This window comes from Austrofundulus limnaeus, unplaced genomic scaffold, assembly GCF_001266775.1.
Source record: "Austrofundulus limnaeus strain Quisiro unplaced genomic scaffold, Austrofundulus_limnaeus-1.0 Scaffold0, whole genome shotgun sequence".
NCBI lineage: Eukaryota > Metazoa > Chordata > Actinopteri > Cyprinodontiformes > Rivulidae > Austrofundulus > Austrofundulus limnaeus.
This window is the reverse complement of record NW_013952402.1, coordinates 4,656,264-4,676,441: the sequence shown is the minus strand read 5'-3', so window position 1 is coordinate 4,676,441 and position 20,178 is coordinate 4,656,264. Positions and strand designations below refer to the sequence as shown.

Genomic DNA, 20,178 nt, shown 5'->3' with positions numbered 1-20,178 from the left:
GGGGGGGGGGTTGTGCAAAATCAGACTTTTTTTGAGCTTTATATTATGTTATAATCTAATTTCCTCATCATAAACATATGCTGTTTAGACTCATTCATGCATGTTTGAGAAATGGTGGCCAAGGTGTCGAGCACTTCACAGCACGTGCAATCATCAGTTAAGCATTCAGGGGTCACTGATGTAAAGCAGTAACAAATATGTGAAGTCCTCACTTATAAAAGGTCCCATTTATCCTGAGTCTACTAAGATGTTCATTTTCAATCTTTCTAACCCCCCCCCCCCCACACACACACACATAGGAGGTGTATTTCTGCTTCCTGTCCTACCAATGAGTATCAGCAGGTGAGAGGACACAGAATCAGGCATTAGATAAATCACTTTAATTGGTATTTTATGGTGTATGTATGTGAGGGTTAGGTGTTATTCTCAGAAAATACTGAAGGTTGTTTTAATTGTATTGGAAAACATTAACTAAGGTTTCGCTCAGTTAAAAAAAGGAAAGAAAACATCTGATTTTGTTTGTTGCTTGAATGTAATGTGAAGGGAAGGAGCCCCGTGGCCCTCAGAGCTCCACGTAGAGAAATATTGTGCCTAAACGAGACACTCAAACGACAGGAGCTATTTATGTTACCAAGGACCAATAAATTCTTCCCAGATTTTCTTCTCTCCTGAGCCCTTGTGTTCTTGAACTGCATCCAAAGTTGCAAACTCAAATAATTCTTTCACAGCCGTGGCTCGTGTTCACCACGCCGGTGCTGCGATTCCAACCATTTGTTTGTGCGCTCCCAAAAAGCCTGCTTCTCCCTGACACAAACACACTGCACACAGTGGGCACCCTCACTCGGCAGGAAGGGTTTACACACGAGGCTTTGCTTCAGGAGGGGAGAGAGGTAATGCCGCAGAGAGAGATGGCGACACGGCACGAAGCAGCGGGAGAGAAATGAAAATTAATCAAACGTAAAGAGTTTCTGGGAACTTTTCTCGGCACAGCTGAACATCTCAATGTACCCCCCATCTGTGCGTTGAATCTAACGCCAACAAATGATGGACGAGGGGCACGGACCATTCAATTACATCTTTTGCGCACTGTAATCACAGAGAGGCATGCAGAGAGGAAAAAGAAACAAAATGAGAGATTCTGTTGAAAGGGAAACCTAAACAAAGATTAAAGGCGGCAACAGAAAGAAATAAAAGTCGTTGCACACTTTAAAGACGTATTTATAGATTTATCAGCCAGAGTCTGAGAAGATGAAATGACACCAGCAGATCTGAGCCAGTGTGGTCCTTTAACCAGCATGTGATTGCATTACGTTAGGATCTATTGCCTCATTTCAGACCCTCACATGCTATTCATTTCCACTGAACTTATACTCGAAGAGTCAGCCCGAGCACCAGGACTCTCCTCTGCTCCCTTCTCCCTCCATCCTCCTTCACCACGACGCTTTGATCAGTTCCTCCACAAATTCCTGGCTCCGGAACTCCAGCCCAGCTTCCATTTCCCTCCGTCACAGGTGTGATTGGCAGCTGTGAGCTTTCACATTATTACATCATAACGTTCAAGGCTTACATTGTTGATGGCAAAACTCATAATAAATACTGCAAATCTGCACGAAGCCTTCTGCTGGTTTATTTGACTCGGTTTCATTATGTCAGTAAAAAGAAGACTTTTCAGGTACTCTGCAGGTAAAGTGAGGGTTGAGAAAAAAAGTGCACACTTTTTCAGTTTCTCTGTAACTTTACCTGTGTTAACTGAGGTTTGCAGATGTCTATACAAATATCTCTTCCTGTACAGAATGTTTCTATCGAGGAGCTGCAGTGTGGGCTTTTAACTGGTTCACTGCATCCTGTTGTAAATTTCTTGGTGGGTTTGGGATTGTGCTGCTGCCTGATCCAATAAATAAGAGTGAACATAACAATGACAACTTTTGCATTGAGAAAGAACCAACAATCCTGAACAAATTATCCATGTTTGGTGTCACACATGGTGCACGAATAACAATGCAGCTTCAGGTTTTACTCACTAAAACTGTTTGAAATCTTGTAAAAAAAAACTCACCACAACAAATGACATTTGAGGATTGATCCCCAAAACATGCATTGTGCTGAAGGGTCATTAGCAATGGTGGCTGGTCAATAGGGGGCGTTAAGCATTAAGGTTTGGCTAACCACATGGCTGTTAGCCAAGTTAACAACTGCTCAAAAAAGTAAAGGTCCTAGATCTGAATGAATGAAATTTTCTCATTGAATACTTTCTTCTAAACAAAACTGAATGTGCTGAGAGCTTGTGAAATTGTTCGTCATTTAGTTTAGTTTAGTTTTTTAAATAAATTATTATTGTTTGAATTTATTTAAAAAAGGGGCTGATACGTGTGATCGCGTTAACATCCACAGTTCAGTTAGAGCACTTCGATCCAACCAGTTTCTCTTAGATGTTCCTAGATCCAGGCTAAAATTTAGAGGTGATCAGGCCTTTGCAGTTTCTGCCCCAAACCTTTGGAATGGTTTACCTCTCAGCATTCGGTGTGCAGAGACTGTTGAGACTTTTAAATCTCTGCTGAAAACTCATTTTTACTCCCTGGTTTTCATTCTGGTAGAGGTTGAGATTCTTTTAAAGACGTTTTTAATGTTTTTTCTCTAATTTAAATTGATCTTATTGTTTATATTTATGTCTTGCTCTGTTGTTTTATTCATTTGGCTGAATTGTGAAGCACCTTGGTCAACTTTTGTTGTTTTTATGTTCTGTATAAATAAATCGACATTTAAATATTAGAAGACATTTTTCTTCTTTCTGCTGCGTTTCATTAATATATTTTTTCTTCTGTTGTGCATGGTTTATTTTGTTTTTTTGACAAAAGGAATATGTTTTTAAAATAAACATATAATGTAATAATTAACAGAGCTGCAACAAGTTGTTGCTATTAAAATAACATAAATTGTTTTCATATTAAAATATAGTAGAAAGCTCACTTGTAGCCATCTTCATATTGAATTAAATTTGTGCATTTATTGTTTTAGATTTGTGACACCGTCTTGAGCCATTCACATGCATCTGATCATAGCTACAGTGCTGCAGGCTGACAGGTTCCTGCAGGATCACAGACAATTTTCTGAAGCAGCTCTGAAGACCATGGAGGCTCACCCAGTGCTGAACAGGACCAAGAAGTCTGATGTGGTTCAGGAGCTGCAGTGGTGATGTGTCGCTGTACCAGCCCATCATGGAGAACAATCTGCAGGACAGCTTCAGAGACTGTGACTCTGCAGAAGATTCTCATCACATCTCCTCTGACCACAGCTGAATCTGAGAGGAGCTTCTCAACACTGAAGAGAATCCAGACTTTCCTCAGGTACAACATCACACATCCCTGGCATGCTCTATAGAGAAGAATCTTGTTAAAACATCCCTGACTTTAACCAGAGTCATGAAGAAATTTGCTTCTCAGTAACAGAAGAGCAAAATTTATGTACAAAAAGTAAAACACTACATGACATCATAATGCTGTTTTTTTATTTTCAGTTTAATAAATACACTGGCATGATATAACTTAGTACGTTTGGTTGCTTACTGAGATACGTATTTTGGAGTTGTAGCCCCCCTGGAGAAAAATCCACCAGCCGCCACTGGTCATTAGACACCTCACTGAACCCACACTACCCTTGGTTTGATTTGTAAACAGTTTTACAGAACCTGGAGAGGTTGAAATAGTTCTGTTAATTTTGATGGTCTGGTTCATTTCATCAAGCACAAATAGTCTCTAATGATGCAGTAATCTGTATTAAAGGTGTTTCCATTTCGTGCTGCCTGGTGTTTCAATCAATATCAATCGAATATAACCTGAAAAAAATAGAAGGCATTTTTTTTTTACATATAACTGAGAGCCAATATATTTCCTTTTCGATTTGACATAAATGATTGTTTTATAAAAAGTATTACATTTTGTAATATTAGGAGATTTTAAAGTAATGAAGCCTTTATCATCTGATTTTTCTAAGCTGATTTCTCATTCAATTTTGTGAAATTCTGGAATGTTTTTTTTACAGTGTAGTATTTTATTGTACTTCATTCACGCTGTGGAAATGACCTTGACTATTACGGTAAATTTGAGTGTTTACCTCAGGCTCGTTTTCAGTGAACAGAGCTGCTGGACCCATCATCTCTTCCTCCTCTTCATCAGCAGGACAGAGATGCTGTTAAATGTGACGGCCCCGCTGTTTCCCCTTTTAACTCCCTGCCTTCAGATCCAATGTGACACACACAGAGCTGCTATGCAAGATCAAAACTGGCTCCTCACTTCACACTAATCTGCACGGCCTCATCACAGGGCAAATGCTGCTGTCTCCTCCAGCTCTGCCGTGACACGAACACACATAAAGACACAAATAACCTCCGCACTCAACACACTCATAAAAACTAAACGGCCATTTTTTTCCTTTTCATCTCAGGGAAAGTTTGAATTTATTTTTGGGTGTCTGCCAGCTTTTCCCTGTGAAGTCATCTTTTGTGCCATCTTTAACGTTCCTTTTTTCCCCATTATCTTTCTCCAGGGTCTTTGATTTTTAATCTGCCAGATTAGATTGAAATTTAAATGCGGAAATTATCAGTCATTTTTATCATTTATGTACTGCTCATAGAAACATGTTTTTTTTCTTTCTTTCTTTGTCTTATTTTTGTATTGCAAAAAAAGGCCTATATCCTCTCCTGAAAGAATGCTTGTCACCCATAAGATCACGTCATGCTATCTCACAGGGTTTCGGCAAACCTCAATAAACAACTTATCTTATCTCATGTGATCACAAAATACACTGAAAGTTCCTTTAAAATCCATGAAGTAGTTCATGAAATATTGTGCTAACAGACAGGCTTTAACTGCATTAATTACTGGCAAAGGTTTTGTACAGTGAATACGTATTATGTCAGCAAAAACTACACCAAAGTTTACATTATTATTTGTAAAATTAACCGATTTATAGCTACCATATTTATTCAATACGTAAAATTAAATCCATAAAATCATCCATAAAGTTGGGGGGTAGTACTATACTCGGATAAATATTTTTACTTGTGTATTTTAACTGAAATATCGGCTTCATTCACAAAATTATTGAGTCCGGAAATGAGACCGCGTCATAAAATCAGTTGAAACGAGCTTACCTCTGACACTCCTCCGTGCTGCAGAGTGAGATAATAACAGATCCAGGCAGGCGACATGATGTGAAAAAAAGGGGAAAAAGTATTCCTGCACCTTATTAATGATAGAGAACTAATGACATTAGTGTGTGACTGGGCTGTTCCTCGAACAACAACAAAAACATGTTCGTCTGTAATGGCGGCCGTCTACCGGTGTTCTGAAAAAGTTTGTATCCCTGAAAAAATGTTTCCCCACCAGAGGGGGCGCTCACGAGTAGGAAGTCATCTGCTTTTCCCCAACAAGATGGCCCAAATCTCATGTGAAATTTCTGACTTTTGTGTTGGTGCATCCTGGTGGACTATGTGTAAAATGCCAGAATTCATATGATGCTGCTACAGCTGATATATTTGTTGTCAAAATACCTTTTAGTACATATGCTGTTAAAATAAAATGAACAGTCCAATGATCATTTTACTGATGTGTATAAAGACTGCAAAGGCTGAAAAATCTTGAAGTCTGCATGAAATTGTTTGAGGATTAAATTTTTTATGCTTTTTAAGCTAAAAAAGGAGGGGGGTCGTATTTTACATGAATAAATACGGTAATTTTGTTTCTTAAAGTCAGTCTTAAAGTATACTTTAACGTTTTTGAGAATTTTCTTGCACATGCACTATTTCCTGTTTTATCGGTATTGAATTATTTCAGTAGTTGCAACTGATTCTACAAACAAGGTTGGCTGTAAAAATCATTAGGCCTGCACTGTGGAAGTAAAGCAACAATCGACACCTGCAAAATCTTTGCAAAGCAATGAGTGTGAAACATTCTGCTTCAGTACAATTACTGCTTTCCCTCACCAATGTAATAAGAGAAGCCAGAGGGTCAGTATGAGGAATTTGTGCTTTTGCTTGTACTAAAGCTGACATGTTTTTTTTTAAATGACGCTATATTTACATGCAAACTGGCTTACATTAATGCAGTCACAGTTAATGGAAGCTTTAAATCACCTATCATTGCTATTTCATGCAAGAAATCTTTTCATTTTGACATACAAATGGTTATTGTAATCATTACTGGCCTATTTGCTGCTACAATTCCAAATACCTTTTTATATTTTGTAGATTATTTTCATACATTTTCAGCTTATTGCAGTATACGTGTAAAAGCACAGGTATCCTAATTTATGTGTCTGACAGATTCACAGAATGCTGCCAGGATTTATCGCAGCTATTTGTGATTACAATGATGGTTACACACACTGTGAAGGTCATATTGTCCACACACTGCTGAAGGTATCACAACTGAAATGGGACTAAACTATACTTTAATGGATCATATATTTTATTGAATCTCGTGAGCTGTTGGCAGATGATAAATCAGTGAGTGTTATACTAGTTTTTCCATCCAAACGGCTCTCTGCATGATTTTTTCCCCAACAGCCTCTTGGCCCTTTTGGAAGATGTATGAAAAATCCATTTTTAAATCAGCATAATTCTGTTCATTTTATTATCTAACTTGAATTTAGCCCTGAATATTTCCACAATTCAAGTTTCTATTAGTCCTGAATATAATTTCCTCTTTTGTTTTCTCACAGCACATGCGTTGGTGCATTCCAAAGCAGAAAAAACTGTGTTTGATTTCAGTTAGCCAACCAACTAAGCCTATAATGGTTAGAACAAGACAAACAAACATGAAATGAAATGAGGACCTATAAACAAACAAGAGAAACAACCATTCACACTCCCACTCACACAAAGGGATATTTCAGATTATCAGTGAACCTAACATGCATGTTTTTGGCCTGTGGGAGGAAACTCATGCATGCACTGGGAGACTTTAGACTCCACACAGAATCTCTAAAGCTGAAGTGTGAAATTGTGCAGCTGCTACTTTATTACATTAAAAATATTGTTAAATTAAGATATACCTTTTCTGAGTTTAAATAAAAAGGACTCAAATTAAAGTTCAAGCCACATTTTTCACAAATGATCTTTCTTAACTATAATTTTTTTAAGCCAGTGTTCATCAACAGATAGTGATGCTGATACCAATGCCAATACTGATGCTGATGCCAATACTGATGCTAATGCCGATACCAATGCAGATATCGTTGGCGATACCAATGCTGATGCCGAAACCGATGACAATATCAATACAGATGCAAATATTGATACTGATGCCAAGGCCGATACCAACGTCAGTACCGATGACAATACCAATACCAATGCTGGGACAGATGACGATACCAATACAGATGCCTATACCTATGCCGATACTAATGCCAATACCAATGTCAGTACCGAGGACGATACCAATACCAATGCCAATGCTGGTACAGATGACGATACCAATACAGATGCCAATGCTGGTACAGATGACGATACCAATACAGATGCCAATGCTGGTACAGATGACGATACCAATACAGATGCCTATACCTACGCCAAAGCTGGTACCAATGATGATGCTAATACAGATGTCTATATTGATGCTGGTACAGATGATAATAACAATACTGATGCAGATACTGATGCTGATAATGATGAAGATACTGATGGCAATGCCAATACCAATGTCAATACCGATACCAATACCAATGCTGATGCAGATATTAATACTTGTTATGTTCATTGATTAATTTTGTCTTTGTTATTCAGTTATGATTAAACACAAGACAAAAATTTTGGGCAGTTAAAATTTATTTACATTAAATAACTACAACAATGTAAAATATTGTAACAGTATTAAAATAATAAAACTATTTCTGTATTACTTTCAACTAAACATGTTTTTAAAGAAAAAAGTCACTAATGCAAAATAAAAAAAGAAGCAACAATGTAACAAAATATAAAAGGGTGGGTTTTTTGGCTAATGATTAAACTATTTGAAGGCTTTGCACCACTGATTTTATTTTTCACTTCATTTATGAAAATAAAGTTAGTAGTGCAAATAAAACATAAACAAAAGAATCTTTCTCATCACTGTAGTATCGCTCTGATATCGATGCTCATCTTAGTTTCTGTAGTATACTGTATATTCATTGATCAATGCATCCACCCATACCAAGGACCTTTATGCTGCGGGGCATAATGGCTCACGCTGCCAGTGGTAATGTTTTTGCTTGTATCTTGGTGTAAGCATTGGTCTGTAATGTTGGCAAAATATCTCATTTTCCTCTGGTTAAATTGTATTGAAACTCTCAGACAGCTGAATTGTTCTTTATAACTAACACATTTTCTAAATTTATGAGCAGCACTCTTTCACACATTTCCAATTATTGTTATTATTTTATATTTCTTTGTTTCCTTCTTTGCTGTGTTCACCGAGGCAAGTAAATAAAGCAGAAATTTCATCCAGCTATTTTTAAAACTTTAATCTTCCCTCTGTAACCATCCTGCAGAATATTCTTCAGTAGTTTCCTGCTAAAAGATCCCAGGAAATAATTTATTTCTCTGCAAGTGGGTCACCAAGCAGCTGTGGAAGGTGAAATATATGAGACGCATGAAGTAACTGGTAGCTTAAGGATGCTGTGAGCTTAAAGGAGGTGTGGGAGTGCATCAGTCCATCTGTGTGTGTGTGTGTGTGTGTGTGTGTGTGTGTGTGTGTGTGTGTGTGTGTGTGTGTGTGTGTGTGTGTGTGTGTGTGTGTGTGTGTGTGTGTGTGTGTGTATGTGAGTAAGAGAGAGAGTTGGTGTTTAATAAGTTAGGGCCACTGGAGTCCATGGTTTAATTAAGAGATAGAAACAGATTTAGGCCTCAGCAGCACCAGGCTGGTCTTCTCCTTGGTCACACGCAGGATGTCCTCGGATGGTTTTTGCATCTCACGCAAACCTCTGGAAAAACACGAACTCTTTAACTTTAACATTAACGTTTAATGAGGATTATCACAAAAAAAAAAAAAAAAACAGAGATTCTAGAGGGAAAATGTTAAATTTAGTAGAGAAACTGAAAACAGTGACACATGAGATAAAAAAAGATAAATGCTAAATAAAATACATCATACTTTTTGCACTGAATGTGCTTCAGTTCAAACTCTCAAATCCATGGATTAAAAAAAAAATACAAAGGAGAACTGAGGACAGAAAAAGCTTCTCAGGTCTGATAAACAGAAAACCCATTTATTTATCTCAGCTGCAGGTGCAGGCCCAGGAAAAAAAAAACACATGGAAAAAATGAAATGATAAAATGAAACTTCTTTGTGGATAACCTCAAAGACTTTAGATACATTTTTATGTTGATTTTCTGCCTGTGACAGTTTTTTCTAAAGCTATAAATATGGAAAATGTGCACATCAAAACAAGGGCATGCTGCAGAAGGAAGTACATAGTAGAGTTGAATTTAAAGCCCTACAGATAAATGTAATTCACATTTTTTCTGTCATGCAGTCATCAGGAACCCTCCAACCTGTTATTAGCCTACAGTTTAAAAGCCTGCCTCTCTGATGGTATGGTGGTGCATAAAGTACATTATTTTCTGTAATGTACTGATAAACATTAAACTTTCATATATTTTGGATTCATTGCACACTAACTGAAGTAGTTAAACCCTTTTATTGTTTTAATTTTGACGATTTTGGCAAAAAGTAAAGAAAAACCAAAAATCCCTATCTCAAAAAATTTGCTTATCATGAAAAGGTTCTCTAAACGACTTATTAACCAAATGATCTGAATCAACAAATTAACTCTAAACACCTGCAAGAGATTCCTGAGGCTTTTAAAAACTACCAGTCTGGTTCATTACTCAAAACCACAATCATGGGTCAGACTGCTGACCTGACTGCTGTCCAGAAGGCCATCACTGACRCCCTCAAGCAAGAGGGTAAGACACAGAAAGACATTTGTTCCTAGAGTGCTGTATCAAGGCACCTCATTGGGAAGTCTGTGGCAGAAAACGCTGCACAACAAGAAGAGGTGACCGGACCCTGAGGAAGATTGTGGAGAAGGGCCGATTCCAGACCTTGGGGGACCTGTAGAAGCAGTGGACTGAGTCTGGAGTACAAACGTCCAGAGCCACCGTGCACATGCGTGTGCAGGAAATGGGCTACAGGTGCCTCATTCCCCAGGTCAAGCCACTTTTGAACCAGAAACAGCAGCAGATGCGCCTGACCTGGTCTACAGAGAAGCAGCACTGGACTGTTGCTCGGTGGTCCAAAGTACTTTTTTTTTGGATGAAAGCAAATTTTGCATGTCATTCAGAAATCAAGGAACCAGAGTCTGGCAGAAGACTGGGGAGAAGGAAATGCTAAAATGCCTGAAGTCCAGTGTCAAGTACCCACAGTCAGTGATGGTCTGAGGTGCCATGTCAGCTGCTGGTGTTGGTCAACTGTGTTTTATCAAGGGCAGGGTCAATGCAGCTAGCTTTCAGATTTTGGAGCATTTCATGCTTCCATCTGCTGAAAAGCTTTATGGAGATGAAGATTTCATTTTTCAGCACGACCTGGCACCTGCTCACAGTGCCAAAACCACTGGTAAATGGTTTACTGACCATGGTATCACTGTGCTCAATTGGCCTGCCAACTCTCCTGACCTGAACCCTAGAGAGAATCTGTGGGATATTGTGAAGAGAAAGTTGAAAGACACAAGACCCAACACTCTGGATGAGCTTAAGACACAAGACCCAACACTCTGGATGAGCTTAAGGCCGCTATCGAAGCAGTGCCACAGGCTGATTGCCACCAGGCCACGCCACATTGAAGCAGTCATTTCTGCAAAATGATTCCCGACCAAGAATTGAGTGCATAACTGAACATAATTATTTGAAGGTTGACTCTTTTTGTATTAAAAACACTTCTCTTTTATTGGTCAGATGAAATATGCTAATTTTTTGAGACAGGGATTTTTTAAAACTTTTTTGCCAAAATCATAAATTTTAAAACAATAAAAGGCTTGAACTACTTCAGTTGGTGTGCAATGAATCTAAAATATTTGAAAGTTAAATGTTTATCAGTACACTACAGAAAATAATGAACTTTATCACAGTATGCTAATTTTTTGAGAAGGGCCTATATATATACTGTATATAATGCCTTTATTGAGATTTTAAAACAAAAAATGCTTTGTCTTGATAAACCAATTAATTTGTGTGCCGACAAATACAACCTTTTGATGAAATGTCCTGTTCTATTACACAAAGTGATTGAGAAGCATACAGTAGGTGTAATAATAAATAATAATATTTTTCTGGCTTCTCAAAGGTTTTATAGCTTAAATATTTAGAAACAACTGTGGCTTTAAGCTAACTTCCATAATGAAAATAGATTCAGTTCAAGCCGCTTTTGTCTTATGAGAACATGCAAGAACTTTACATGCAGAGACAACTATAGCTGCGTTTCCATTACAGATGTGCGCAAAACTTTGTTGATATTCTGTTAATGTTGAAAAAACACAGTTTTGTTACTGCAGTGTTTCCATTAAGTAAGAAATGCTATTAAAGTCACGCGTGAATATGTTTGTTCTCGTGATAGATCATTCAAACATGGCGGCAATGGATGTAAACACATAGCATGTTGCTACCGCGACACTAGCATTCATCGTCAGAGGAGACGTCGGCGTCTTTTATTGAGGCTTTCCAGCAACAAACCCATACTTGGGAGCGGCTACTTATGCTGTGTTTTTGGGGAATTGTAGTCAATGAGTTTACTACTTCCTTTTACTGCTTCTGTGATATTACTACTACTTCTACTTCCTTTTATCTTCTTCGCTGTTGTCTTTTTCGCCAGTAGAAACAGCCTGTTGTTGATCATGTGACTCTCGTGATGCGAAATAAGGGTTTCCATTGCAGTTTTGTGAAAAACACCAATTTCGATACGGCCGAAAACCTAACTCATCCTAGCGCAAAAACATTTAGTCAAAAAACACATATATATATTTTTCGAAATTGTCGTGTTTCCATTGAGCAAATTTATTTTCAAAATTCTATTTTGCGCATTTTCATGGTCAATGGAAACACAACTATTGTCACAGGCCAGCACATGGCCCATAACAAAAATGAGGGGAGACAAAGGTAAAAGTCAGCTAAAATAGTTTATTGTAAAGTACAAGTAAATCTAAATGAGTATTTCAACCCAAAATCCAACCTAGAACAAAGGAGTTACCTGGAGGAGCAGAGTGGTTAGGAGAGCGCTGATTATACCACTTAGCCCAGGTGCTTCCCATTTCTCAAGGCCCACCTCTGATTGCAGGAGAAACTGCCCCTGTCAGTCAGAGGAGGAGCTGTGACATGTTTACATTTTTACATCAGTTCCTTTATGTAAATGAGAATTTATTAAGGAGGCTCATTAGAGGCTAATGGTTGTGCACAGTTAGAACATTTCCATATTCTATAGGATGGTAAGATGTGAAACTACAGGAACAGAAACGGTAAATGGTTTTCTTTCTTTTGCACAGTTGTGAAATTCATGAGTGTTTAGTGTGTCATGTATGTAAAAGAGAGAGGTCAGAGCACTCTGGATTTGAAAAAAAAATTGTTTGGATTTACTATAGAGGGTAGAGTGTGTTATACTAACATGACCAGTGTTGCAACACAGTGTCACATCCAGACCGTCTTACACTGACCTCTGAACGTGTTGCATCACGATGCAGTTGTTGACACAGAACATAGGTGTAATGCAAAAATACCGCAATGTAAAGAATTCATATTGTGGTTTGAGGTCTGAAGGGCTGTAAAAGTTTTAAGCCTCGAGTTCTTTATAAATGAATAAAACGAAAACCTTGAGGCATCTCTAATTCATTCATTTGGCTGGGTTTCCTCGTGTCCCCATCCCTGACTCCCTAACCACTAACCAGAGACCGATGTTGGTAGGCTTTGACACGAGTTTTCGAGACAACTAAACTTAAAAAAAATTCTTACAAACCAAGCTTTTCAATTAATTAAAGACCTAATTTCACTTGATTGCATATTACTTATCAGATTTCGTGCCACAGTTTTAGACTAAAATCATTTTAGGTTTAGAACAACTTTAAAGACATTTTGTTTGAACCTTTTAAATAACATTAGATGCAATTCTATGCAAAGTAAATCAGTTATATGTTAATCTAATGATTACTTTCTGAGAGTTCTCTAAAATATGTCCAGTGGTTTAGAAGATATTTTGCTAACAGATGGGCAAGGTTACCAAAATTTTAAGTAAAATTGTAATGCAGTATGTAGTATTCTGAGAGTTGGGGATGGCCACCACATTCTACCTCATTAAATTTTATCTCCTTATTAGTAAAATCAGCTGGTTTTACAGAGTTGTGTGTTTGATAAGGCAACTTTGTTGTGGCATCCATCTTGAATTGGGTTGACTCCAAAACTTAATCAGATGTAAATCCACATCCATTATTTACATTTTGAGAGTTTCACTAAAATCCATCCAGTGGTTCATGACATTTTACTAAAAGACGCACACATAAAAAAAAAACCTTATTGTCCTTTGACTTTAGCTTTAGATGTTAATTGAAAACTTTTATGAGAAGCTGTACTCTTTGAAATTTGCTTTTTGTGTGTTTTTTTGCAATTAATATTCTATTTTATTTCCATAAAAGAACAGGAGCTTCCATGTACTTAAGCTTGAATGTCTTGATTGATGAAGCCCTATTTGAAGCTAACCACTCCTTTTATTGTCTAGAAGAGTTCCACTGAGTGGATTTACTTTAAAACTCTTAAACTTTAGTATGCAGCAGTGAAGAATTTTTTTCTCACGGCTGCCATTAAAATGAAGTAAGGGTGTTGCTGCAATGTTGTGCAATCAGCGGGTCTTAGTGCAAATTTGATTTTGCTGATGAGGCTTCCCTCTGCCAGCTCCCTCTGACTTCATCCCTCTTCCTCATTCCACATCACATCTATTGAATTCACGAGATGATTTCCCTTTTTTCAAAGGGGGGAAAAAAGAGCTTCTCATTAGTATGCAGAGAAGTCCAAGTACAAACAGCACACTTATTTTCAGAAGTGTGAAAATAAAATATTCATGACTACAGAGAGCTATCTTTGAGTGAAAGAGAGGCAAAGGGAGATAAGGGTGGAGAAGAAAACAGTTGTCATTTTCACACAAGCTTTCATCCAAATTTCCAGGCTGCCTCTGGCTTCTTTCAGGGCGGCTGCTCTCATCCTGCACCTGTTGGCTTTTTGAACCTGAAGAGCAAATGGAGAGAGGGGGAAAAATAGCTCTTCCTTTCAAACTGACTGTCTTTAGTTATTTTTCTCCTCAGCGTTCCTCCAGTGGCTGTTGGTGATGTCTCCATGGCAGCCGGTAACCAAATGAAAGCAGCTCCATCCCAGTTGATAAACCTGAAGGTAAATCAAATGTGAAACCCCAAGAAGCTGCTGTATAAAAGGGTCATGCCACACTGAGGATTAAAAGTGGTCCAATAAACCTGACACATGTGCCATTTGCCACCTTTTATGCCAGAGTTTTAGGTCGTATTCAGACCTGATAATTTGCTCCGCTTTAAACAAACCAGAGTTCGTTTCCAGCTTTGGTCCGGACCTTTTGTGCAGGTGTGAATACACTCATGCGAACTCTGGTGCGGATCAAACAACCGGACCGAGACCTGGTTTTTGAGGTGGTCTCGGTCCGCTTCCAAACGAACTCTGGTGCGGTTCGCTTCAGTTTGCTTCTGGTGTGAATACAGACCGGACTCTAACCGAACCAACTGCATTAAACATGCACCTTTTTGGACTTCACAGGCCACCGTTGCTGAGCTAAATAAACTGAAATCATACCTGTTTTGTTGTCTCCTGTTAGCAGCTCTACTGCCGGCATGTAGCGGGTCAGAACACGCAGCGCACCTTGTCTCCTTTGGGTTGCGGGACACATTTACGCTCCAAAATTAGAATATCATCACAGAACCACCATTAAATTAACTGCTTCTGACATTTTAAATGCTATTGCAGTTGTACTATCAGCAAAAATGTGCGCATCAGAACTGCAGCATGMAGGACTTCCTTGTTTTCTTCTGGATCTGTGGCTCAGTCCCGCCCCCGTCCTTTTTTTGTCCAATGGGAGCAACGATCGTCAGCCTCATGGCTTTGTTTACAAGTTATAGTTCATTTGCAAAAAAGCACAATGTGAATGCAAACCACACCAAATGAAAAAAAAAGTCCATTTTTGGTCCGGACCAAACAATTGGACCAAAGGACTTTTCTGGTCTGAATACACCCTTAGACTATTGTTGAGAAACTGTAGCTGTTTTTGTCAAACCTTGAAGTTTTGTTGTGAGTAATTCACAGCTACTACCACATCAGACTGTGGCTCAAAATCTCTAAAAATAGCTAAGAGTCATGTTTTGTGTTATCAAATACCAGTTTGAATGTTGTTCAATTCAACTGTCTCCAAAAAGTAAAGGGGACGTGTCACGCTAAATCCACGTTTTAGCCATTAACTGTTCTAGAAGCTGGAGGTGGGGTTGAAGCGCCTCATTTGCATTTAAAGAGACAGCCTCAAAACGAGTTGATCTGAGACACATTTCAGAAAAGGGGTAAAAGAGGGGCTTGTGGAGTTACAATAAGGAGGAATTCAGACCAAAGCATTGCAGTTCCACTTTATATGCACCCCAACTGAGTGATTTAAATGTAAAAAAGAAAGAATTCAACAAATGTTTCAGAAATTAAAATTAAAATCCATCGAGTGGTTTATGAGATACACTATCTTTCCAAAAGTAATTGCTCACCTGCCTTGACTCACATATGAGCTTAAGTGACGTCCCATTCCTAATCCATGGGGTTCAATATGATGTTGGTCCATCCTTTGCAGCTAGAACAGCTTCAACTCTTCTGGGAAGGCTGTCGACAAGGTTTAGGAGTGTTCATGAGGATTTTTGACCATTCTTCCAGACGCACATTTGTGAGGTCACATACTCACACATACTGTCTCTGCTCTAATTCATCCCAAAGGTATTATTATATCAGGTTGAGGTCAGGACTCTGTGCAGGCCAGCCAAGTTCATCCACACCGGACTCTGCCCATCCATGTCTTTATGGACCTCTCTTTGTGCACCGGTGCACAGTCCATTTGGATGGATGAGCAAATACTTTTGGCAACATAGAGTATTTTGCTAACATTACAAACAAATACACATAAAACATTATTGTTCCTCTTTTTGTCCTTGGTAAGGGGCAGTAATTAAACACAGGAGCAGAAGCTCATCAATCAAGCATTTCAAAATCCATCTTGAACACACACCAGTTGTGCTTTAAACAGGGTTCCTACAGTTTAAGGCAAGTTAAATTTAAGACTTTTTAAGACTTTTTTAATGCCAAGTGAAATTAAATTTAAGACCAATTTCACGTTAAACCCAAATGACAAAAAATAAATAAATAAATAAAAACTGGCAGAAACTCATGAATCAAATTATTTTTGGTTGAAGTATTCAAATATTGCTAATAGACCAATTGTTTTTAGACACATCAAACTGCTTTTTCATCAAACATAGCAAAAACCTTCTTAGCAGTCAATTTTAAACTTAATTTATTTTCTGGGAATCCTCTAACGACCTAAAATTTGGAGTTTTAGGACCCACAGTGGGGTCTTAACCCCAATTCGCTGTAGATAAAACCTTAAAGTGCCCGTGACATAAAATTTTTGTAAGAAATATGAATGCATTTTTGGGAAAAACAACATTATTAACATATTACAAAACAAATTTCACGGTGCTCTGATGGACAGCTGTTGAGATATTTGCATGTGAAATAACAGGAAGTGATGTCAAATGATAATGTCTGCGTGTGAATATTTAAAAAAATAAATGTTACCAATTATTTTAGTATCTGAGACGTCATCCTATTTACAATGTGTTAACATTTTCAAGACTTCTGAAAGATTGATTTGAGACATTTTAAGGCTAATTAAGGCCTCATTTTTGGTTTGATGAATTCAATGACTTTTAAGACTTTGTAAGGATCTGCAGGAACCCTGTTTAAAGGTTTTCTCTGTACAGTTGCATGTTTTTTTTAAGGATTTATATACATAATCTGATGATGACACTTATCGGCATCTGTCTCAAAGCTAAAATGAAACAGAAGTCCACAACCGCCACAAACTTTTAATATCTTGGCATGTTTACACCTGGGCCTGAGCTATTTCCGTCGTTCAGTCTGAAAATGCTGCCTGTGGCAACTGTCAGTCATGCTGTCATTCTTCACAGAAAAAAAAGTGCCACAGCAAGAAAAATAAAATCATACAAAACACAGCGCAGGTGTAAATATTAGAACCTATGGTGGCAAGAAAACACTTGACTTGCTTCAGTTTGAAGAGAAGAAGAAACTCATTCTGCTGTTTCTGCGTTTCTGGTTGGTCACCAGCACACATTTTTACAAAACCTTCTTTCATTCTCTGAGGCCTATTTTAGGATTTTTCACATTACCTTCATAGTGTGCATGTTCATTTTCCTCGCCAGTGTGTGTCCCCGTGTAATTCTCTGCCTCCTACATGGCAAACAGCTTTCTAATATTGTCTGTAATCCATCGTGTGTTACAGTGCATGTTTGTGTGTGACCACGGGGAGCGCATAAAGTGGTTGTGTCTTATGAGACCACCAAAGTCCTTTCTGAAAGATGTGGAGTCACCTTGCTTTCATCCCCCCACCCCCACCCCACCCCGTGGGGTTCTGCATTGAAAGCCTAATTACTTCAGTGCACCACACACTAGAGCTATTGCAGATAGCCCGAGGGACAACTGGACTTAAAGGATGGGTTCATTTATGTGACGCACTAAAAGTGGAAAGAAGGGAGAACATTTCCTGTGATTTTTAGGGAAATACAAAATAAATAAATAAGTAAATAAATAAATAAATAAATAAATAAATGTAAAGGCCATCCCAGCTTAATGGCTTCTTTGCACAACTCATTAAAGGCTACATACAGAGTTAATTAGTTTTAATGCTAAAAATTTCAGAGGGGATGACTTTGATTATTGTGTAAATACTGATTCAGCATTTTTGTTTTCCTTTTTTTAATTTCCGTACATTTTTTTTCTTTGCAATCCAACTCTGCATTCTTATTGCTAATTGAACCATTCGAACCTCAAAACGTTCAGCTCATTCAGGAGTCAGGCGCTATGACTTTTAGTTCTTTTAACTTTTATTCTTTTCAAAATGTTTACGTTTATTTACATATAAAGTACACTGAGTATTCAGTTTCTTTCAGAAAATGCTTCTGCAACTTACTTCTACTTTACATTTTTTTAGGAGCCGTTCTGCTAATTTTAGCTGCCTAACATCACCGTTGAAATTACAATCAAATTTTCAGAAATCCACATTTTTTACGTACAAACACTATTTATTTTCTAACTTTACGGTGTCATTTGTTGATTAGTCCTTTTATAATTCCCATTGTGTGTGAAATGGAATCTATATGTTTATTTTATAATTAGAGGGTTTCTAAATTGCATTCCTTGCCCCTTTGAGGTTTAACTTGTTCTGATCACAAAGGAGGACAGCAGGAGTACAGCAGGCAAGGAATGAAAAAAAAGCAAAAATAAGGCAAAACACATTTATAAGAATAAATGTTCATGCTGGTAAATAGACCTTTTCTCGCCTCACTGACCAAAAGCTTACAAGCCACATTTATCCATTCAAGCATATTAATACACTTGTATTCTGAATAAAAGGAGGCAATAATTGAACCACTGACCTTCAAATTAAAGCACGACCTCTGATTCATTGCAAACTAAAAAAAATGTGTAGTTTTCTTCTATTTCAATGATCACGAAGAGTTGTTGCTCAGAAAAACATCACTCTTTAATCAGACGTCTTGAATTGACAACAAAAAATTACCCTCTTGTTTAAGTTCCTGTACATTTATATTGTTTCTAAGTTTCTGATGAATCAAAAATAAAGGCTAAATTTTTACATTTATAATAGAATGTTTGTGTAGTTGAGGGGGAACAACTCTTCAACCAGTAGGCTAGGAATAAAAAATTCTGTTGTGCAACTTGGTAGTTAATCTTGGAGCTATTGTGTAAAAACAGTGGCAAAAATGATCAAAAAAGACATTTTAATATGTTACCTAAAAGCTCAACTCCACAGAAATGTGTTTGCAAAGCTTTCCCTTCCTCTTCCTTCCTGACCTCCTAAAAAATTAAACTTTTGCTATTTAAATGTGATGTTATACAACTATTTCACAAAACACATTGAAGCATTGCTGCTTTAGTGAGGATGTTTGTGCACAGACTCCTGACAACAGAAAAACAACAAAAAATGCTTTTGTGAACACAAAGAAGCTTTTGTCGCAGCTATTGACAGATGATTGTTCAGCTGCATCCAACATTCGATTGTGAAAATAGCTGCAGAGATTAATTCTTTTGTGGAAAAAAATGTTTTTACACTCACAAACTCAAACAAAACTCATTTAATCATTAGCATGATGCAAACAATGTTTCTGTTGTGTCTGTTTGTACTTTTAGCTCTCAGATTGTGAACACGTTTACTTGTGGGAACATACAGGACTGTGTGCGTTATTCTTGGATGGCTGTCGGAGTCAGTATTCTTCACAAAGGATATAACTTATTGATTGGAAAGACTCATTTATTCAGATGAAGCATCTGGAGTTGCTCCTGGGCTTGTTTCAGTCATGGGATCAGCTGCTTGCTTTTTGTCATCCTAGATTCTGTAAAACCATATTTTTCTGCATTGACATCACAGCTACAGGACAAAAGAAAAAGAAAACAGAATAGAAGTCTCAAAACTTCTTTGGTATTTTTTTTGTGGTAAAACTGAAATAATTTATTTTAGCTCCAAATAATATTTTGGTCAACCTTTCTTTTACAGTCCCTTACTTACCATGCAATTACCTAGCATTTACATGGTAAGTAATATCATTTTACTATGAAATTACTTGGTAATTACAGTAATTTACATGTAATTACTTGGTGAGAACATATTAAAAATACTGTGTAATTAAACTAATTTTAGTGGGTAATTCTATCCACTATTTGCCAAAAAAGTGGCAACTTTATTTTTACAGTCACCTAATTGCCATGTTATTATAAAGTGTATACATATTAAACTAATTTAGTGATCTTAATAGTACATCAATTACCCAACATTTACCAATAAACTACCAACTAAATTTCCTATATAT

General features: G+C 37.5%; 1 protein-coding gene across 1 annotated transcript; it reads right to left on the bottom strand.

The window, feature by feature from the left end:
* Positions 1-7,148: 7,148 nt before the first annotated feature.
* LOC106516599 (putative uncharacterized protein YER190C-A) lies at positions 7,149-7,754 on the bottom strand. Its single transcript, XM_014007431.1, has one exon. The coding sequence runs from the start codon at positions 7,752-7,754 to the stop codon at positions 7,149-7,151; it is 606 nt and encodes a 201-aa protein (XP_013862885.1).
* Positions 7,755-20,178: the final 12,424 nt, after the last annotated feature.